At 32.2% G+C, this 24,606-nt stretch overlaps 1 protein-coding gene across 1 annotated transcript in view; it reads right to left on the minus strand.

The window, feature by feature from the left end:
• The window catches only part of LOC118197709 (protein O-mannosyl-transferase TMTC1-like), a 441,210-nt gene that overhangs the window by 187,826 nt on the left and 228,778 nt on the right, over positions 1–24,606 (minus strand). Inside the window, exon 5 of the mRNA XM_085808444.1 lies at positions 2,790–2,868. Within this exon, the coding sequence (XP_085664570.1) occupies positions 2,790–2,868 (79 nt within the window). The remainder of the gene's footprint in view (positions 1–2,789; positions 2,869–24,606) is intronic.

Consider the following 24,606-nt stretch of genomic DNA (forward strand, 5'->3'; position numbering starts at 1 on the left):
ACTGCATTAACGTTTGAAAACAAAAATGCGTTAACGAGTGAAAAAACATATCTGGAGTAATTAAAAAAACCTTTTTTTAAAGGAGATAGAAATAAAGAATGTGTATACTGTTATTTCATTACTACATTATAAAGAAAAGAGAGACAGACGTTAGCAAGAAGTGCTTGAAATTATATTATACCCTTCGCCCGAAGTCTTACAAGGGAACTTCGAACTGGTGTGATATATAAACCGCAAGAGTATATAGGAGAAATTCCTTATAAAATGAAATTTTCAAATAGTACTATATCTGCTTACTGTACTTTAGAAACACAAATATGATAAACCCTTTTTGAAACTAGTACATTGCCAATCAATGCAAGAATCATGCAATCCTTCGATTGCGAAGTGGAAGTTTACAGTTTCAAATTCTCGCCTTTTGTTGTTTTAAAATTTTTTTCACTAATCTGAGAAAAACTCCTGTGGTCATTACTGATAACGAAACACTGATGTTTTAACATGGGACATAAACGATAAGCAGGCCGATGACATTTGAAAATCTTTGTTTCGATCTTTAATCTCAAAGAAATAATGTTATCCAATCTACTCGCAAAGTGGCAGCAATTTTATTAGACAATTGCTGTATGATTTATAAGTATTTAGCTTTGCATAAGCATTAAACATAGTCTTTTGAGTCAATGTTGCATGCCAGTTCTGTATAAAAGATTTTAAAAACTCAAGTTACTTTATGTTACTTCTGCGGAAACCTCTCGTAACGTATTCAAAGGAAAAAAGATACGCGCTTATTCTTTCTTAATGATAAATTCATTCCGACATTAGTACGAGTAGGCATATTTCTGTAAGCGTCTTAAATTTTGTTGCAAAAGGAAAACCAAATCATATATTCCAATCCTGTATATATATCTGGAGTTATCATAATTTAAGGGAAAAGTCCAGAATACCTTATGAAAATTAATTTTAATGCTATGAAAGGCTATTAAATTATTCAGTCCTACATACCAAATTAAACTTATTAAGAAAACCAAAAGCTAAAATTATAGTAAGAGATTCAATCAACATAACATTCGAAATATTAGAAAGTAGCCTGAATATACTCTTGAACAATCTCTTCAGTGTTAAGACTGAAATATTTCAGGAATTGGTTCGATGATCAAACAAGCATTAATTATCTATTAAATAGAGATAAATTGCCTGAATAATGCAGTAATTTATATAACTTGTTTGTTTAACTAAAAAACGTTTAGGAGGTGGCTCTGATGAAGTCACTAAATCCTATAGTTGAGTCTATTGTGAAGATGTAAATAATGTGAAGGTATGGCATAGAAAATTGCTCTCCGTAATCAAAAGGATATTTGATTTTATCCAGAACACCTGCATGATAGTAAAACATATTACTCTGGTTTCATGGCTGACAGTACACTATAATGAATACAGTCCTTTTTAAGTTAAATTGGGATGTCTGGAAACTTTGTATAGATTTACTCTTGCGACTTTTATTCATTTCACAGAGATGAAGTAGAACGTGGTGTCCACAGATGTCAAAATTCAAGCTCTGGCATTAAGACAGCGAAACATGATGGTAAAGGATACGCCTAAGTGTTTGCTTTGCAACAGCGCCTTATTAATAGAAGTAGTATTCGGTTAAATTCATTAACAAAGCAACGATTAATTTGGTGAGAACCCGTCAAATCATTAAGACGTCTCCAGCCTTCGGTACTATCCCTCAGTGTTTTAAAGAAAATTATAAAAAAGTAATGGGCAGAATTTAAATAAATTAACAGCTGTTTCTCCCGTAGAGCACGTATCATGCGGTCTACAATTTTTCATAATGTTTGTTCTAACTTTTACACTGAACATCAAAAAAACTTGAACGAAAGTTTTTGTTACTCATTACTTGCATATTCACTTTGTAGCCACGGATTTATTTCTGAAACGAAACATATTTGTTAATAGCTTTCTTGAAGAACTTACATTTTCCTCTTCTTCAATGATAAGTTAAACATATGGCGACATTAGGAACTTCGTTGAAAATAAATTTTATCCTCACCGCACTCGAATATGACATATCCTAATAACCGACTCTCTGTATCATCCATTAGTACATCAGCAACAATCAACAACAATTTTCTTCTCTTATGCGTGCCTGCATGGTATAGTTGGAAGCACGTCCGCTTAGCATTTGGAGGTTCGAAGTTCGAATTCTGGCGAGGACAATGCTGATTTTGTTATGTTCCCTACTCCTAAGTAAACTACATAAATCTGAACAAAACTATGTTGGACAATAATTTTTCTTCATCATTAGGCGACTCGGTCCCATCCTTCGCACTTGGCCTTTTAGCGGTGAAGAACATAAGGAACTTTCTCTGTCGTTACTGTATACCTTCCTAGTGCAATTGAAAAGTCGTCCAACTAACATCGGGAATACAGGAGTTCAAATACAATGGAGGGAACCACTGGTTTTCCCTTTTCCTCATTTGAAATAAACCTAATGATTCTACAACAGAAATGCCTTTAATGCTGCATTTCGTAGAACGTAAATCCCATAATATTAATTCTTAAAAATATAGAACAGATTCGGATTTATCATCATAATATACACCGAATTAATAGGATATTTTCAAACCTTAGCTGCGGTTTTCAATAAGAATATAGTTACGTTTAGTAGTTAAACAATCAAGCTGGATATATGAATAAAAATAAAATGAGTATGTCTCTTCAGTAATTTCCATTATTGACAACTATTTCTAAAAAATCAAATGCACTTCATAAATGTGGGAAAAAGCACTTACCATCAATATTGTTATCCATAAAATAGCATCTGTTAATAAAAATATGCCTTTCTTAAGCAAAATCTTTGGCGTTTCCCATCTAAAAAAATCATCATAATTAGTTCACGTACGAGCATTTTATTTATTCACATTTTTTATGAAATGAAATTTCAACTTTTAGATTTATCAGAATTTCTTAAAATCATATTTATTACAAAACAAAAAAGTACATTCCCATCATGTAGCTGATATAAAAAATTAATCTCAAGCAAATAATTAAATTCAGTTATAACTTCCCTGACGAGTACAATATTCCTGGATAAAAACTGGCTCCACAAACGACTATTATTTCTCTACTGCATAAAAAGGAACATTAGAAAATAATGCTTAGTTTTGTTTAACTCTATCAGAATAAATAAAAAATGCTTCCAAAAAATGAGAAAACTTTTTTTCAATAAATTAATTAAACTAATCATTTTAGAGTAAATATTGAAGTAGCTTAAAAGACAATGGAAAATAATTCAATTTATCTGTTTAAACACCTCTCTTTATTGACTACTATAGCAGAAAATATGGTCATAAGCTTCCTCATGAATATTAATATCGTCAAACACTGAAGCCATATACTCGAACGGCTGCTTTAACATTGAAATCATTGCATAGATTAAAGATATTCATGTGCAAATTGTATGTATGATGAAGATTCCTTAAGTAAATGACAGAATATCGATTGCTGTTAATCAAACGAATTATATATTTATGAGAACTTTAGTGAAACTGGTTTGCAATAATGTTTTTCAATACCTTTCTTGAATTTAAAGATATGTCATCAGAGCTCAGATTATTAAATTATGACTTTTGAAGCTTATCTATCTTGAGTGTTTACTGATTTTTGAAAACTTATTAAACTTTTGAAAATCGATAATTTTGATTATGGTATTATTTCTTGCTCAGAGCTTGCATAACTTTTGAAAATCGATAATTTTGATGTAGGTATTATTTCTTGTTCAGAGCATGCATACAAAACTCCAGAATACTCTGCTTTAAGAGATATGCTTGCCTTAAGGGACGGATGTGTATCTGACCTGACAAAAAATTGATTTCAGATTTAAAATAGAAATGTCTTGTTTTCACTAATGCAATTTAAAATTTCAAACCATGTCTAAGCTTTGAAAGAATTACGTAGAAAGTTATAAGATTTTAGAAATGATTTTCAATTTATATTTAAAATGGTAATTTAATAGATAACTGGCAGCGATTCAAATGTTCTCAAACTGTTTTCGCATAGCAGACCTGATCGTGGCATAAATACGTAAACGCGGTTCGAATCGATATACTCTGCTTATTCAGTACTTTGAAGGAAAATACGATTTTCATTTTATCTTGTCATGAAATGGTGGCATGAAATGTCGTTTTACTACACAATACAATGAATTTTTTTTATTCATTCATATCTTAAAATTTCCGCATTTACACAGGAAAGACAACGGAAATTACATTATCAGTTTTCAATGCAGTACATTTTATTACAGCTTTATTTACTGTTGAAATAACTTAATATGTGAGCTCATTTATTCAGACTTGACCATGTTTATGTATATTACACAAATATCGCGTCTTAGCCCACAGTGTTCAGCATTACCCACGGCTTTATATAACCGCGCTTGTAGTACTCGAAAATACTGAGGCACTACTGTAACATTTTATCGCTTGAACAAAATTTTAAGAACTTATCCCAGCATTTTTTTTCAATACAGGATAAAATATAGAGTTGACCACAAGTGTTTGCTCTTTACAAAATAAATAAATTAATTAAGAAAATAATGAAGTTAATATTTTGAGCTTTTATTTAATAGAACAGATATCCTTTAATCTACATTTTCAAAATATAATCGTTAAGAAGTAACCTTCATGTCTTTGTTATCCTTGCAACTAAACATGAAGATTTTGAAATGCACTAAGTGTATCACCATGATTTTTGCTTCTTTAAGTATGCATTACTTTTGAGATACAGTCCTCGATAAAAAGGCCTGCAGGAGGAAGATCAAGACACCTTGTAGATAAAGGGAAGTTATCGATTTGAGGAGTCGGTTTATTTTGGAAAATTGTGTAAGCATTGAACTCGTTTTGGGCTCGTTTAATACAGGGCATGTATCACCCTTCTGCTGCTGTCAAATTCTTCAAATTCTTGAAACTCTGATAAAAAAATTCCTGATCATTCCTTACGGAATGACTAATGTCTAGCACAATGTTGTTGCTTCAACGAGATAGGGGCCGTCCTGCTTGTTTCACATTCGTTTTGTTTCAATTTTTTTTTTGTTGAATCAGTTTGTTCTGATTCCTGGATCTGTGAATTAAAATAATACTAAGAACTCATTCATTTAAAAATTAGTGGAAACGTTACAGCTGCCTTAGAGTTACATAAGAATCATTATTCTTGTAAAATTGCTTTACACAAAAACGCACTGTTCTTTCATAAAGTTCTCCGTTGTGACTAAAATTTCCACAACTGATGTATTGCCACTCGACGAATCTATAACTATTTCTAAAATTCTTTTTAAGGAAGCATAACTGCCATATGGAAAAGTTATAGTACACATTGTATGCCATTGATAATTGCTTCGCTCTTCAAACCTCCACAAAATTTAAAAAAATCGTCAAAAATATATTATTTCTAAGAAAGAATCCTCCAGAAGAAATATCAGTTCACACACCGAATGATACAAATAAAAGTAACACAGCAGTAACGATGTTGTGCCGCTATCAAGAAGAGTTAGAATCTAGGAAGCATCAAGGAAGTTTAGATAAAAATATCTTCATCGAGGTTATCTAGTATTAGAATGTAGTAGTAACAAGAATGTGAATCAATTTCCAGAAATAAAAGCATTTAGTAGATTGTAGTATCTATCTACTAAATGCTTTTATTTTATTTGTAGTAGAGATTTTAGTATTTACTACAAATATAGTAGTGGGGGCTTTAGATGAATGGCTAATTTTATATAGAAGTAGTGATTTTAAGTAGATGAAATTTAAGTAGTGGTTGCGGTTTTAAGAAAATGAAATTTAAGTTGTTGCTTAAGTTTTCGAATGGATAAATGAGTAAACGTACCATCTAGACATAGTCCGATCAAACATTCATAATTTTTTTTTACTGTAGTAAATTGATTATTATTAGAAGTAAATTTAGTCATTTAGCAGTGTTAAGTTATCAAGTCTGAAATGTGGCAAGAAATGGAATGCCAAAAATATGTAAAAGCGTCTTAGTTCTAGTTCTATGCGCAGAAATTCATAAATAAACACTAGATATACGTAATGCGAGTAAAGTAACTTGTATGAGTAAATTATTTATGTTACGTTATTAAAACGCTGTGAGGATGCAGAATGAGCGGATACTGGCATATGCTGCATTTTGAAGTTATTATTTACGTAGTAACATCACTTACTGACACTGTCATTATGATATTTGTAATAAATAAGATTGTCTTGTTACACTTCTAAGGGAGTAATTCTACGTATTAACTACTTCAACTTCTACCCTTTATACGGTACGAAAAAGCTGTCTGATAAGTTATTACTGGTAGATTAAATAATTTTGTAAATGCACTGCCATAAGTTTGCTCTGCCTCACCGCCTGTTAGCGATAATGTAATATATAACAACAAAAACTTAACAATTGCCTAACTTAGGATGAAAGAAATAGTTCGTTAACAGACTTTTAAGTTACAACTCTAAATACTTTCCAAGCAAGGCTACATGATATAGTTCGGCAGCAAAAATTTGCTTCAAATCTTTGCTTACCATCGCAGGATTCTAAACCTTATTCCAGCAACGGCTTTCATTAATCGGCAAGCGTGATGGCCGTTAGCCGAACGTTGATTAAACACTCAGCTACCGTTACGAATCCTTTTCCTGACTTTATACTAAATTACTGCTACCTAAACCTGCATAAATTTCCTGAAATGAGCTAGTCAGAGACGAAAATGAGGCATATAAGGAAGATGCAAATTAAAGTTAACACGTTAATAAAACTAAACTATAATGCCGCAATTTATTTAAACAAAAATATGCATTTGTGCTTTAGAATTTTCGGCCCAATAAATCCTTTCACTAACTTGCGGCGTAGGTGTTTGTTGAAAACAAACAAACAAACAAACAAACAAAAAAAAAAAAAAAAAAAAAAGTAGGCAGTTTTGAAACACACTTAAAATTTCATTTCCTTCAGCATGTGAAGCTGTGTACCGTAAAACAGTATAGAAATTTATACCTCAGTAATTAAAAAGATACGTTTTAATAAAAGCCTTGTTAAGCGTAGTATTAGTAAGTGTGAAAGCTACTCCGTCTCTTTGAATAATAGTATGTCCTTTCCTTGTGATATTATTTATGTCCTTTCCTTATAAAATTATGTCCTTTTTCTTTGAATAATATTTTGTCTTAATTTAAAACTATTAGCAAATGTATAAAGAAAGCACTTATGTTTTAAAATGTATATTAACACACATCAGTATTTGTTTTCAAAATAATTTACGAAGAAAATTCATTATTGAATATTTTATGTTTCTGCTTAGTAAATCATTTAATAACCATTAGGAAACATTTTTATGCTTTTCAAATACAAAAACTAAAAGTTATAATAACGGTGGAAATAATGGAAGCAGTTTTAAGTATTGGCATTTCTAATGTTAAAAAATAAACTTTATATTTCGGAAATCAAATTATAGCTTTATTGGTGTATAAGGTAGTTCTCCTGCCTTCCTAGCGTGCCTTCGTGGTGTAGTGATTCTGCACGCTGTGCCGGTATTCCAGAGGAGAGGTCCGTGGTTCGATTCCCGGCGAAGGCGTTTGCTGATTTTTCATCTGTCCTGCTTCTAAAAAATACCTAATGTCTCTACAGTGGCGCTCGAACTAAAAGGGTGTTGGATGATGATTCTCCACACCCAGGATTTGGTGATTGGGTCCCCTAAAAAAAATAAAACCTAGTCGCCCTTTAAAAGGGGGGGGTATATAAGGTATTTCTGCTGCCTTCGTATCGTGCCTTCGTGGTGTAATGGTCAGCCCACTGAGCCAGAATATTAGAGGTCCGTGGCTCGATTCCCGGCGAAGGCATTGTTAATTTTTCCCATTTCCGGCCTCTTAAAAAAATCCTAATGTCTCTACAGGTATTTAAACAATCCCGAGATGAAAACTGTTGAATGATTGAATTCACGCCTTCTCAAATATCCATTCAAATACACGGATAAAAAATTTGGAAAAAATAGGAATAAACAAGAAAAACATTCGTGAGCCATTATTTATTTCTTTTGATGTTTATGAAGTTTTGAAGATATAAAGTTCGGAATTTATGTTTTTTGTAACTTTTTTTACCGCAGGCTAGAGAAAACATTTTTAGAAAGTATGGAATAACAGTAAAAATTACTTAAACAACGTTTCATCTTTAGCAGAATGATACAGAAAGTTGTTTCGAATTCCAAGGTACGACCTCAGAGAAGAAATATGTTTTACGTTTTGTGAATGAAATAACTTTAGAAATAGTACAAAGCACTGATTTATCATTTCGAATCCTATAAGCGAGTATTGATTCTGCATTACGTTCCACTTTTCTCTCGGGAGATTCGCTTTTCTCAACCTTTATGTTCTTTCAAGCTACAATACTTAGAAGAAATCTTGACCTACTCATAATGAATATTACTTTTCAGGTGCTTCAAGTATCTTTCAGATAAAAATATGACTTGAGTTGTAAAACAGAATGCTGCGTGAAAATAAGCTGCACTATTCTTTAGCTGCAAAACAGTGGCCAACTGTTAAAACAGTTGCACAGTGGGAATACCGTGCCGAATTCAAAAACTTTCTGAATAGTTGACTATATAAATGCTGAAAAGACATTTACTTTTCACTTGTAATGCAAGTGTTTTTTTTAACAAGTAGTCTAGAAAGTCATCCCGATTAGGTAACAAATTAGCTCTTGTGTGCTTTCAGTTACTAATTATCCTACCTAACTATCGGAACTAAGTGACGCTTATAGAATATATATCGAATACGGATATCAAATAAAATATTTTTAGTTTAAAAACTAAACCATTTTTGAAACAAAATGAATTTGGAAAACACCGAACTACGCTGAGTGAAAACTATATTGAGTATGCTATTCACATTAAACATAATGTATAATTTTTTATTAATCACGTTAGTGGTCTTTTCATTCACAAATGTAAATAGGTAAGAAATCTATGTATTATTTACATGCGCATATACCCAAGCAACATAATGAATAAATACAAAATAAAAAGCAGCTCAAAAACCTAGTGAAAAGTGGTGGTAATAATGCAAAATAAATTAAAATAGATTAAAATACTTCCTAAATTTATTCGAATATTCAATTCGGAACAAAACATTCCCCGAAAACAAAAAATCAGAAGTACCGTAGTGAACTGCATGATAAGCAAAAAAAATGCCAAAACCAAATATTAAAAGGAAAAATTAAATTTACATCTTTTGCTACATAGTCGTCAGGAGGTTGGCGGGGCGAATATATCATCCTCTTTCTGAACCAACAACTTTAACGGAATTTTAATTTGTGTCTTTTTTATTGGTATACTGGATGAATATACTTCTTCCCAGCTCCATAATTGACTATTCATCGAAAGATGTAAATTTCTTTTTTTTTCCTTTTCCTTTTTCTGGTTTTATCATTTTTAAGCCTATCATACAGTTTGCCACTGTGCTTCTGTTTTTTTGTTATCTATTTTTTGCATATGATTTGTTCCGAACTGAGTATGGGATATATTTTAATAACTTATTTTTTATTTATTTTAATTTATTTTTAATTATAAACATATGTTACGGTGAAACCCGAAATCTGGGGAATGTCGACTTTCACCTGTGAATGTCAACATTCACACAGTCGCTTGGTGTATGTCCGAAATATTTTCCAAATACTCTTATTTCTGACTTACCCCGATATATGTCGACATTCACCATGTACTAATGTTTGAATGTTGAACATATAATAATATTATATTTTCTTCTCCCTAATTCAGTCGCGAAAAAACGCAGTTGAGACTTAAAATAAGAACTTAAAACACACAGTACATTCAAAATGAGAAAGGAAAATAATAGAAGTTAAAAACTTACTAAATTATGTGATTCAAATTTTATTTATTTCAACAACTTAAACTATTATGACACTTTGAATTGAACAAGAGGCCCTTGCTTTTACAGCAGCATTTATTTGTGGAAAACTTCCTTTTGCAATGACAGCGTGTACATATACTCCTCTCTTTTCGACCTACAACACAGCATATCTGTGATTGTCGACATGCACCGGTGAGGGTCCGAATGTACAAGAATGTAATGCAATATTTTATCTTCCACCGACGTATTTGGTGAATGTTGACATTCTCCGGTGAAAGTCGACATTCTCCAATTTCGGTCTTTCACAGTAACATATATATGTATATTAGCCGCTACGTGGGCAGCCTTCTTCTGGCTTTTAAATGTACCGCAAAAATGCCTAAAGGTAACACCCAGACATTAAATTTAAAAACATCACAGAATTTTACTCTGCAGAACAGCTTTATCAAAAAAAATTAATCAAAATGTATTGCACATAAAAATTTACAATGAAATAAGCAATATCACTTAATACAAATATTAATTATTCTAATAAATAAATTAACCAACTTCCCGTCGCCTTCTCTCGACAGACGTCCAGTACCCAAGAGAAACATTAAATTCAAAAACTGCACAGAATTATCGCCCTCATTTTTCCGAGTGGCAACAGTGCTGATATAATGAGAGAGAATTATCGATTTGATGCGATTTCCTCAAAAGACATAAAATAAAAACAAATCTCATGCGAATTTTGAAAAAATTGCTTCGAGGTGCACTGGATGTACCAAATTTCGTAGCCCTGGGTCTATTAGCTTACGCGCAGAACGAACGAAAGACACACACATACACAGACAAACGCTTTCTTATATATATATATATGTATAAGGAAGCGTTATACCATATTCGTAACTTCTCGCGTCATACCATATTCGTTCTTATATATAAGGAAGCGTAAATACCATATTCGTAACAATATATATATATATATATATATATATATAATCTTAAATCCATTTAGTGCGAATACAAGTTATTATTACTTGCGCAATTGCTGCAAAGTTAGTTAATAATAATTTATTTCCTAAACAGTATTGATTAATTGATTATATTATCTGCTAAGTTTAATTAAAGTAGAATTATTTTAAAAGTGTGCATCCATACTGGTAAGTTACATTTTGAAAGATGTTTTGAAGTAATTTGAATTAATTAACATTTTGTTTTCATCTTGCTTCATCAACATTTTGCGTTGCAATTAATTAACATTTTGCTTTCAAATTACTTCATAACATCTTTCAAAATATAACTTACCAGTATGGATGCACACTTTTAAAATAATTCTACTTTAATTAAACTTAGGAGATAATATAATCAATTAATCAATACTGTTTAGGAAATAAATTATTATATATATATATATATATATAGATAGATATAGATATAGATATAGATATAGATATAGATATATATTGTTACGAATATGGTATTTAAAAAGCTAATGTTAGTTCAATTATAAATTAAATGGTTTTATTTCTCGCGCAGTGCAGCGCGTGACGAATATTAAAAGAAGAAAGCTAAGCCGGAAAATTAAAAATACAAGAGCACGTGCATTTAACATTAAATAAATAAATATGTCTTTTTGATTTCGAAAAAGTACCAGAAAATTCTCGCACGCGATTTAAAAATCTTATAAAAGGAGGAAAACCTCTCAGTTTGTAGTAGTTGCTTAGTTTGTTGTTGTTTAGAAAACTGCTCTTGTTGATTGTAGCGAATTCGCGGATTAGCTTTCTTTAGCTGTTTTGAATTACGTTCTATTGGACATTTGAGTAGTTAAAAGATAACTACTGTGAGATATTGTAATGCTGCATGATAATTTGAGAAAATGTAAGCATTTTTATTGTGATAATAATAAATTTTTGTTCATTTTTCATCGGACTTGTGCATTCATTTCATAACGAACCCGTACGCACGCAACAATATATTAAATTTATTGAAACTCTTAATTTTTGGCTAAATTTGCGCTATTAATAGGAGTTATATTTATTTCATTATTTTGATTATTAATTAAATCTTTGCATCTAAGGCGCGGATTTTAAAAATTGCTCTACTTTCCATTTTTGTCTATGTTATTATATATCTCTACGTATATAAATCAATAATAGGTGAAAAGAAAAAAATTAAAGCCAAATCCACAAAGACATGAAAGAAATTAAATTAAAAGCAAATAAAATTCAAAGTTCAAATTTCACCATACATATGTAAAATACATCTAATGTTCATAAAACCAGTAGAAGTATAGAAAAAGGAAAAATCAAAAGTAACAAAAAAGTATAGAGACAGAAGAAGGTATTTAAAATCTCATTCAACGTTATCAAGAGCAGTTAGTTCAGATTTAATCGAGCCCCTCTCATCTTGGAAAACCGCTGCGTTTCTGTTAATTCAGAATTAACTAATGAACCGTTATCAATTATTTAATTTTAACAGTTCATCCGAAAATTGTAAATATCTCGTTTACGCAGTCGTTTCCGAAAAGTTATGAAATGGAATACAAACAAATCACTAAGTTTGAATTTAATGTCCGTATATAATACTATAATGTACACTATGTGATATGTAACTCTGTATTTATGTATAGCAATCAAAATACATTTAAATAAGGAACGTTTTACATTTATTAATCATTTTGGTAACTTTATTTCTCTTAGGATTCCGCATATCTTCCAGTTATTTGCCACGGTTATTGAAATATTTGACATCGCATGAGACATTATTTTGCAGGCCCGTGTCATAGCATTGCGCCGCTTAAAAGGATCATAATTTCTGAAACTTTGTTCCGCCTTCTTCATCGGCGTAGAAACATTTGAAAGATAAGGAGGTTCTAAGAAGAAAACAATGAATGAGCTAATCTATTTGCATCATGTTGGGCTGTGTGGGGAAGGTGAAGTGGGCGTGTTGTTGCCAACCAAGGATTCAATTAGAGCTTGCATATGAGTATAAAGGATCCCGTATTGTTGCGAAAGAATAAAAATTCGGAAGACAAGAATGCTCTGTGGAAATTGCTGGAAGACTTAGAATATGCGAAAGCGTTTATTTTTACCTCGTATGAGGTGAAATTCATCTGCAACCATGAACAGAGTTGCCGTAATCTTGCGAGTTTTAATTGTGTGTTTGATTTTCATTCTTATTCGGGATAACTTATGACATCATTGCAAGCCTACTGTGTGTCAGAAGTTCATCACTAATTCATGGTGATCATATCAATAAAGTAAGCGCTGAATCTAATCCATTCATTTTGCATTTCTTAGTCAAGGTTCACAGAATCCACCTATAGCACCATTTCCTATATTCAATGGATTTCGATGCAGTTTTTGACGAATAGACATTGAAACTAGCGGAAATTTCGCTGATAGCCTAAAAACACTGAACCATTTACTTTCACGAATCTTTGGGGCCTACCATATGTACAAGATCTCCAGAGATTTCAAAAGGCCGGCCCGAAGGAGATTCGTCCGTTTTTTCAATAGTCTGATCTACTATTCAGCCTTGTCATCATTCATTGCATTCGGACTTTATACATTTGACAGATCTAAAGATAAATATCTTTTACATTTCATGTTGATAAGAATCGAATAGCGATTCTTTTTCAACAGGTGGTTCGCCTTTTGAGGTCACATAATAGGATATCGCTAAACATTATACTGGAAACAAGTATGATAAGCTAAACATCATACTCCAATCATTTCCATCACATGACAAGAAAAGTACACGCTACACTGGAGTGATTAAAAATGGCGGTTTTGAGCATGGGATGCCGGATGATATTGCGTACGAAATGCCGCCCTTGAGAAAGGTATTACTAAACAATCGGTTCTTTGAAATATCCTACGCATTTTTGCATAAGTACATTAGGTAATTTTTTTAACCGAATTTTCATAAAAATTAGTATTATTATTATTTTTTTGTTTTTTGAAAATGAATTAAATTTACGTTCAAATATTTTGAAAAATAGATGCGTTATGTCTTAACTCAAATTTAATTTCTACACTAAACAGTATTTAAAATACGATCACATGAAAATAATATGTGACATTAAAATAACACTGTTTGTATTCTTAATAATGAAAAGTGACGACTACACTCGAGTTTTATAAACCGCTTTTACTGGATGTCCTAGAATATTTTCTGATCACATGCCTCTGCTACCTAATCATTTACTCCCAAGTAAACCACGTAGCAATTATGATTTATGTGCAGATTTAGTAATACTGACACATATGATATATAACAATTTAAAGTAACACTGACTAGCCAAAATGCGTCGCAAATTAAATTTCTTTTCGTAAAAAAAAAGAAAGTAACTAATTACACGATTTCTTTTACAAGTACTGATTAACGTAAATTTTAGAAGAAATAAAATGAAATTAATCATTTTGCAGTGAAGCAGCATCTATAAATTTGCAACTTGAAACATTGGTTAAACTTTTTTTGAGTAAACTGCGAAACGCATAATCCAGTACTTTGAAAGAAAATGTCAAAACAGTAAAGGAGTAACTACTGTGCATGCAATTTGCTAGTTTCATAAAAATATTTTTTATAACTAAAAGTTTTGTATTTGCTTTATATAATAATTTACTATGTAAATTAGAGTTTTCAACATCATTCGGCGGCTTTAAAAATTGAGTTAATACTGAAAATTTATCCTCATAACAGTTTTGACGAATAGAGACACATAATTTATGATTTAAGAAAGAGACAAATTACCTATTTTCCTGAGAGAGAAATAGATTAAAGGAATGGCTCCAAAAATGCATAATATATTTGACAATATACATCTAAATAAAAAAGTTTCGATTTTGTGAAATGCGCTGGTCACAATCTACGTTTACAATACGTTCCTTCATAAAGCTTTTTACTCTGGAGCAAACTGTTTAGTTTTTAAAGTTTCAAACCTTGTTTAACTTTTTAAAAAATTCTAAAGTTTTAGTAATTAAATGCCCTTTTAAAATGTCTGCTTGAAGTTCGTTTACATTTTAAATAATTTAGGAAATAAAAGAAATATTATCTAACAGGTTACGGCCCAGTAAATATTAATGTAACCATTAGGTATAATTTTTATATGCGCTGTTTTATATTGAAGAGACAAAGCATTATGACCACCTACTCAATAACGCGTTGCGCGAACGTTGGCCTGAAAAACAGCTGCAAATCTCCTTGATATAAATGCCACAAGTTCTTAGTAGATGACTAGAGACAGGTTGTACCAAATATCTAAGCAGCGGTCAAGCAAGGTCGAGATATTCCGATATGGTGCTAAATGAGTTCTGAGCAGCCGCTCCATGACATCCGAAATGTGCTCTATCAGATTAAGATCCGGCAAATTAGGTGGCCAGGTCATTAACAGGAATTCATCCTTATGCTCCTCGAACCACTCCAACACAATTTGAACTTTGTAACATAGAGCGTTGTCCTGCTGGAAGATTCCATTTCCATTTGAGAAAACATCCGTGAGAAAACATTCCGTGTAAGATTGTAATTGATGGTTGTAGTCAGTTATGTTCAAATAGTCTGCAGCTTTCAGGTCTGTTCTACAACAACTATGGTTCACAGAGCCGCCTGTGAGATCGTCCGCTAAAGCATAATACCGCCACCGCGAGCCTGTGTATGACCTGTTGTATAGGGGGAGCAACTGCTCGCCTAGACGACGGCGTACCCTGACATTACCTTTAACGTGATGAATGAGAAATCGTGATTCATCTGACCAGTCAACTGTCTGCCACTTATCGATGGTTCAGTATCGATGTTCTCGATCCCACTGTAGGTGTAGATGACAATTACGTTTGGTCAACAGAGGCACGCGAGTGGGACGTCTGCTGAACAAGCCCATATCCAGTATTGCCCACTGAACTGTGTGTTTCAAAACATATGCACTTGGGCCTGCATTTTATTTGGGCTGTCAGCTGAGCCACTCTCTGGCGCCGATTTTGTTGTACCAAGAGGGGCAATCTCCGATTCCTTTTCCTTTGATGACACGTGATTAATCAACATCTTAGTGTCTACTATTGGTTTCACGATAATTTATCCACTTTGCATAAATACTAACAATGACAGATCGTGAAAAATCTACCATTCGTGCAGTTTCGGAGATACTCGCTGCAAGTCTTCGGGTCATTACAATCTGCCCTCTGTCAAATTCGCTTAGATCAGCAGCCTTTCCTATGACTCGCAAAAGTAAGTGCAAGAATCATTTATTACCATTTCCAAAAACAGTAGTTGAATACCATCTCGACTTAATCACATACCCTCCACGTCATCCAAAGGATTTCAATGAAAAATGTGGAGATTATCATAATGTTTTGGCTTGTCAGAGTATTTCATTTTTAAATGAATTAATAACTAAGTAGTTTGTCGAACATTCGGTATTGATGATTCATATGTTGAGGACTCGTCTTCTTTGAAATATGCATTGATTAAGACTTCGCAGCAAACTGGCTAATCAGCACGTTGGTTAATTACGTAGACACATATCTGAAATAATAATTCTTCTGGAATTACTTTTCTTCTAGAATGGTAGGTCTGCTCCAAATCTGGCTATTTTCTGTTTGCTTAAATGAAATATATTTTTTAAACAAGCGTGCATCTTCTATTGCCTTGAGTTTCATTCAATAATTCCTGCTGTTTGTGATTTTATCACCTGTTGATTCTTCAAAATTTTAGTTTTAGCTCATTTAACTTGACGAATTAGTAACAGAGCTTGAAGGTCAGAAGCTACAATAATCACAAATGTTCCTTGGATTCCTCCAATTTCCATTTTATTAGAGTTTTCACTTCTGTTCCGTTTGTACAAAGTCACAAGTACACAATAATTTATGTAATAGAGCTCCCGTCTATATCTTCCCGTTTTCGTTCATCTACATAAAAGTCTAATTATTTTATAAATTTATTAAAAAAATTATATGATCGAACAATACCTTTAAAAAGTCCGAAAGAGCTAGAAAATTTCACTTAGAGTCATCCCGCATCCATTTCCACGTGAAACTTACCTTTGAAGAGAACATTCGAACTTAAAGACTACATATATTTCCATTATCTAAAGCCAGTATAGTAATGTTTATATAACATGGAAGATGTATGAGTAAGACATAGATCTTACTAATACGTGTCATTTACAGGTTTCGAACGTAAGCATGTAAACTTCCTAGTATTACTCGCAATTCTAATCGAAATGCACTCAGTTTGCATTTATCACTATATCGTCCGCGGGTGGCATCATAAACTAATAAAATTATCATAAAACTCATATACATACAACCTTCAAGTATTTAGTAAATTTAAGTACAGAAAATGAGCGCAGTTCAAAGGAAATATGGGAAACAATTATATAAATTTCTTTGAATATTAGACTGAATGTAACATGTATGGTTTCAACAGATTTATGTTTTAACAGTTAAATGGTTTTTGAAGACCATTCCAGGCTTCGGTAAAACATATTCCAGAAGATTCATAGCCTAACAGTTTCTAAACTTCGATATAAATATAGCCATTTTGCTAAACCAATATGTAGACGACAATGAAGTTCCTTTAAAATGTTGGACATAACATTGAAGAATTAGGCCATAAAGCACATTTCAAGAGAAATTAGTTATACCAGCTACTTTAGAAGAACTGAAATATGTTTTTTTTAATTAATGATGTGTCGAAAAGAGTGGAACCAAAGTCTACACATCAAACGATAAGACTAAGAAATATATTATTTTTTGAATAAATTAATTTACTACTTCAAGTTTTGAACTAATTTTAATATAATGGTGCTTGTTTTTAATTGCCTTATAATAAGTTCCTATCTTCCTTTTTAATAGGAAGAGCAAAATTAAATTAGATGTTTGAGATAAAATAACATAAAAGAAAGACAAATTTAAAATGTTTTACATTTAGAACTCAGGAAAATTAGTTTTAATACCTTTAACAGTGAGTTGCAAATATAATTAACGCATGACATAAAGACGTTTTACATTATTTAATTTTCTATAATTCTCACCATTGCTTTAAGAAAGAATTATTATAAATATATATTAAACATAAAATAGGAAACATTTAGTTTAATAACACCGTCTTTAAAGGTACAGAACAATGTATTTACTATAAATATGTAAAACATATGCATCATAAATATTTCTGAAATCTTATAATTACAAAAGGGAATGTTTAGAAACGAAAAACGTTTAAAGTAGCCAGGAAAATGTTGTTACAGTGATACGTAAAATTTACGATACTTGTTTATTTTGGTTTTAAATTCTACTATATTTATTTAACTTTAAAAATCACTAAATGCAGAAAGAAAGATATCTAACAAGAAAGCAGTTCAGAATTTATTTAAACAAAGGGAAGCATTTAAAATAATGATTATACAAATATATGTTCCCAGTTCTATCAAAGCTTGTTATAAAAAGGATGGCTTAAAAGTGAAAGTATGTAGATAGGTTCTGTTTCGAATCATTGTTTTTCTTTTGCAAGGTAAGATAGTTATTTTAGAACGAAGTTTCACAAACTGCATATTTGATAGATTTTATTCAAAATACCGTTCTACTTCAAGATTTCTTTTAACACATACGTTGCTTTGCCAAAAGCTTGTTATATTTTAGGTAATGTGAAAGCTAAAATAATTATTTGTTTTTGCTTAAAAAATTAAAAATACTAATATTTTAACTTTTCCTTTTGAACATCAAGATATTTCCTAGAGCAGAAAAAGAAAGTTTTATCTCAAATATACGTTACAATACGACAAATTTAACTTCATTAAAATTTTTTATTTTATTGCTGGTATCCTATTTAAGGATACTTTCACAGTTTATTGTAGCAATCGCAATTTAAAATTATAAATTTTCAAAACAAATATTTTAATAACCCACATAGCTTTTGCTCAGCAAATAGTTTATATCTTCTTACAATTTTATTTTAAACCTCTACATATGCACCAATCTGTGATTTCTAGCAAAGTACTATTTATAGTGTTACAGAAGTGATATGAAGTAATTAAATAGTTACCTAAAATTAATTTTATATGCATATCACGCATATGACGACTATATACCTTCATGTATGGATAAAGAAGCTAACGCGCAACGTAATATTATATAGTTACAGCTCATTTTATACAGAGCGTAACGAAAGCAAATTAAGTGCTGTCTAATTTTTTATGCTGATTATAGTCCCTAGTTAAACGTGTTTCTTTTTCTTTATTTTGCAGAAAGTACATTTTTATAGGATAGATAACAGCAGCGGTCTCAGTTTCAAATTCCATGCAACCGAATGCACGATCTGAAAATAACTGCCTGCCCGGATTTTTTTAATGCACATTTTTTTAAACAAAAGAGAAAACATTTTAAATTTTATTTATTAAATATTTTCCAAAAACGTACATAAGCAATAATAACACTAAGGCAAAGGAAAATTGAAATTATTTTCTACCTGAAATCTAAAGGTTGACCTCTGCAAAAACATTCTGTTGGTTACACTTTGTAATTCAAAGGTAGTGATAGGTAAATAGTAAAATTTTAGATTAACATTCGCTTCCTGTAATTCTAATATGTTGAATTGATTTCTAAACAACTTACTTCAACTAGAAGAGACAACTTAAGAAAGTTTTTGAAGTTTGTTTTTAAATTGCACATAACTTGAGAATAACTAACGACAACCAATTCTCTTTCCTTTATTTGTTAAATGTTTTTTCGATACAGGTGCGTGAACGATATGCGCAAATGTCAGAATTTGGGAGAGGTCGTGTAGTTGGGTCAAAGAAGCCGGTTGGTCTTATCGGTGAATAGGTCGACATTTAAGTAGGAGCGATGCCACTATTAGACGATGTTGGCAGGAATGGGTGAACAATGGCCGCACGCAGCGTCCAGAAGGAAGCGGTAAGCCTAGAGAAACGGTAGAACGTGAAGTTCGAGCAATCGTCAGAGTGGCACTTACAGCCTCAGATGCATTATTGTCATCGATTGTACGTGCAACTAGTGCTTCAGTGACCACAAGGACCATTCATAGACGGCTCACAGAAAGTTGGCTGAGGTCACGGCGCCCCTTGCACCGACTACCATTGACCTCTTCACAACGTCAAGCTCGTTTGCAGTGGTGTCGGGCTCATTCGCACCGGAATGTCACTGACTGGAGTAGAATAGTCTTTAGTGATGAGTCCCGCTTTGAACTGAGCCCCGATGACCAGCAAAGGCGAGTCTGGAGACGCCCCGGACAGCAGTGTGATACCAACCTGACTGTCTTCCGGCAGACAGGCCGACAGCCAGGAGTGATGGTATGGGGTGCCATTTCATTTCATAGTAGGACCCCTTTGGTTGTCATCCGTCGTAACCTTACAGCACAGCGGACGAAGGTCTAAGGCCCGTTGTGTTGCCCCTTATGTCACGCCACCCTGGGCTTACATTTCAGCAAGATAATGCCCGACCCACACTGCATGTTTCTACTGCTTGCCTTAGTGCTTGCCGAACATTATCTTGGCCAGCTAGGTCGCCGTATCTCTCTCCTATTGAGCACGTTTGGAGCATTATGGGCAAGGCCCTTTAACTAGCTCGGGATGTTCACGATCTAACGCGCCAGTTGGACAGAATTTGGCACGATATTCGTCAGGAGGACATCCGCAACCTCTATCAATCGATGCCAAGCCGACTAACTGCTTGCATAAGGGCCCAGAGGTGGACAAACACGTTACTGACTTTTTCAGTTTGTGAAGCTCTATCACTTCAGTTAAATCATTCAATTTTTCTCAAACTGTAATCATTTGTTTTTCTGTACATGTACATCACTTCTACCGATTTTCATCTCATTCGGATAACTCCTTCTTGGTGCGTCTTCTTTTTTTTTTTTTTTTTTTTTTTTTTTTTTTTTTTTTTTTTGTCTCAGAGTGCACATTATTTGGGTGTTAGTAAAATTCTTTATTTATTACTACAGCATATGGTTTCGATTAATAGCCTTGGAAAATTACTTGAAACTATCTTCATCGAGAATTTCTCATCGATCAATCAGTCTCTTTCCTCCCACGATCGGCAGGACAAATTTTATAGATTTACCCATATGCAAAGTGGAAACCAATCAGCTTTTCTTAAAATGTTCCTCCACGAAAGATTTCCCTTCAATATGCAGATAGCCCTCGAACAGCCTTCTTTTAATAAACTTCAGCAATAGGACTCTTAGGTTATTAATTTTCAATTAAAGAAATATGTTTGCATATATATGTACTCAAAAAGAAAGTGATTAGTCTTACTGAAAAAGATCTTAACTTGATAAATAATTTTTGACAATTACGAAAAAGTGTTAATCAGATCTGTATCTTCAAATTTTCTAATAATATTTACATCTCATTATAAATTAATTAGCTCCGTATATAGATTTCCTGTTTCATTATTTACGTTTGGTTTAATGGTGACAAATACAATGTAAAATCAGACAACAAATTATTAATATCTTTAATTCTTCAAATTTTTGCAGTAAAAATGTCTTTTATTTTCGCCCATAGTTTTGAGGATTTTTCGTGGAAATTATAGTGCAGGATTTAAGATGCAGGAAATGCAGGAAGTATTTTGATTCCACTTGTATTTCACTTAGATGCAATTTAAATTGTAAACTTTAAACAAGCATACAGATCAATGCTAAGTTTATTCATTGCCTGCAGCTCTTTGGCTATAATATTTAGATAGCCAGCTACGTATGAAAGGAATACTAACGCTATTATCTGTGTACCATTATATAAGCCGTCGATTGTTTTATTTTTTTGTATCATGAAACTTTTAATTTCATTCATTAGATCAAAAACCCATTTTAAGATGGCCTTTAACAGCTCCACCTGGTAATAATAAGTCATTTCTCCGCAATGCTTTCAGGGGTATCAGAAACTCATATACCGACAATGTCAAATTGGCCATTTTCGATGTACCTTTTCTCAAAATCTGCTGTAGATACAAGCTTGAAATTTTTTCTGTAATTAAAGTATACCTATCTGATTATACTGAAATGAGCTTTTGAAACATTTTGAATTTTAGAGTAAACTACAGGATATTTTGTTAAGCATAGTAAAATTTAGCACTTTTCTCATACAAAAAAATTAATTTTTTTTTCTAAGTTTATTACAAAATGCTCATTTCAGTAAATATTAGGGAACCTAATAAATAAGCCATAAAAAGTTTAGATACCTGTGAGCAGTAGTTCCTGAGAAAAGGTACATCGAGTATAAAAAACTCACGTTTGGAGAAAAACGCGTTTTTATGTAAAAATTCTCATTGATCAAAGCAGTAGATAACAAATTAAAACTAGAGTTTTTTACAGTTCTAATTTTCATAGAGATTAAAGAATGGTATTTTTAGAAAGATAAAAGTGTAGAGAATTTGAAAATGCAAAAATCCGAAATCACAATTATTTGAAGATTTTGGGGTTCTAACTCCCCTTCAGTTACTTCAGGCAATGAATAAAATTCTCAACGATCAAGGGCTCATCCATGGATGTTGTTTAATATTTTATTTACTTTATTCATCTAGAAATATTCAGCAAAACGTACTTCTTGATGAATAATTCAAAATATACTCAAAGTTTTCTTCTTTAATAATATGTCTAAATTTTGCAAATACTCCAATTTTTACCAGTCATAACAACTACGCTATCATTTGCAAATTCAACTAGTTTAAAAAGTTAATTTATATTTATCTATAACAGTTTTTATTTTAGAAAAAAGATGCACTAGTCCATCCTATGCACTAGTTGATTCTTTCACAGGAACTGTTTTCAATAATCTCTCAGTTACTTCAAATTCATCAAGAACATCTCGTGCTAACACGACAAGCTGTGCTGTCTCTGTGATGACAATACTCTCATCAACTGCTATTGAGAATGCTGCAAAATGTATAACTTTATTATTTTAACTGGCATCTTAAATAACTAACGATTTTAGTATACGTGTTTGGCTATCATGTTCGTTTTTCATTCAAAAATAGCATTTTTAAGCTAAAATTTTCATTCAAAACCGGTATTTTAAAATAACTGTTATTTTCTCTTATTTTCAACAACCTGTTGAAATCTGGTCAACAAGTGTAATTATGGCAAGCACAGGTTAAGTGAACTGACAAATGAAAAGTGAAATAAACAACAATACTACAAATATAAAAGTGATAAAACAAATACATTAACGTCGATAATTAAGAATTCGGTAGTTGCAAATAATCTAAACTACTGAAAGGTTTGTAAATAGGCTTTTGTTCGTTATGGGTCGGATATCATCTTCATAAATTGTAATAGATGTTAAGTATTAGTAGCTTTTATATGTAAGATAAGGCTCACTTTATTCATTTAAAAATGGTATGTGTGTGAGAACATGCAGAGGTTAGTTTCAGACTGTCAATCGTTCAATGTGAAACAGCAACAAATCGTTCACTGTCAAAATTAACCCACCCAAGAAAGTGTCGTGAAAAGACCGCGATCTATCCACCACAATCCAATGTGGTGTTGGTGTACATACTGTAAATATTTTTGCCTATCTACTAATATTTAACCAAGAATTGTGTTTTGTGTTTATGTGTTTATCTAGCATCAACTGTTTTTTGTGTGACTTTGGACTTTGTGTTTACCCAGAGTGGAACTGTTTTTGACAAAGCCTTAGGACTTGTGTTTCTTCATATAATTTTTAATTACTATGGACTTTGTTACTGAAAGGACTGTTACTCACTTTTGATTCAATACTACTTGCTCCCTGCTCATTGGTGCACGTGACGACACGTCCTGCATTCAAATTTAAATTATTTTAAGCTCATGTTTTTGTTTGTATTACGTCTGAGGGACTGTTATGAAGTTTCTCTACTTCAATGAACTCATCTTTAAAAGGATTTATTGTATTTGTGATTGTACAAAATGACATATTAATTATACTTCAAGTACTGCTTATAGATTTTCGCACCAATCACAATGCTTTATTAAGTCACGTGAACTGCTCAGTAATTTTATGTTATCACTGCTCATCCCAGTCTGATTAGAAATCTCAGCTACTCTGCACGTCAAAACTGCTACTCACCAGCCAGCACCTACCCCAGTTTTAAATACGATCTGATTATGCACATTTAATTACTTAACTAATTCATTAGTTAAGCAATTGAATGTCATTCACGGTCATTATGTCATTAAAAATCTGTGACTTTCCTAACACATGCCACCTTTGCTCAGAATTTGCCTGCGGGCGCGATGCTCTACACATCACTGATTTATTAACCAACAACCGCGAACTGCCATTGGCACTATTTGAAAGAACGGTGAAAACTCTTTAGTAGTTGACACCATATTTGAAGTGACGATTCCTAGATTCCTACTGTAAAAATTGTTACGCTTTTCGCATCAGTAACAAATTTCTACGAAAACTGCTATTATAAAAACTTGCTTGCTCTCTATAAAACTCTAATCTTAATAACTGATTTATATCCTGCGCATAAAACGACTACACTCTTCGAGGTAGAGAAAATATACAAAGTGTCTGAGAAATTTTAAATTAATGATAAAATAGATATTTATACGTGAGCATCTAAGGCATTAGTATTTCAAACATTGCACCGTTGCTAAATTTCTTGCAACATACAACTCTGAAAGACAAACTAAATATTCTGATACATTTCTTTAAAATTGCAACACTTCTAACACTCATTACTAAACGGTATACATAAGTCAATGATAACGTTGATTAGTTTCTTATTTA

The sequence above is a fragment of the Stegodyphus dumicola genome, chromosome X1, assembly GCF_044657685.1.
Source record: "Stegodyphus dumicola isolate Sdum_Otavi_A_Nest chromosome X1, ASM4465768v1".
NCBI classification, from domain to species: domain Eukaryota; kingdom Metazoa; phylum Arthropoda; class Arachnida; order Araneae; family Eresidae; genus Stegodyphus; species Stegodyphus dumicola.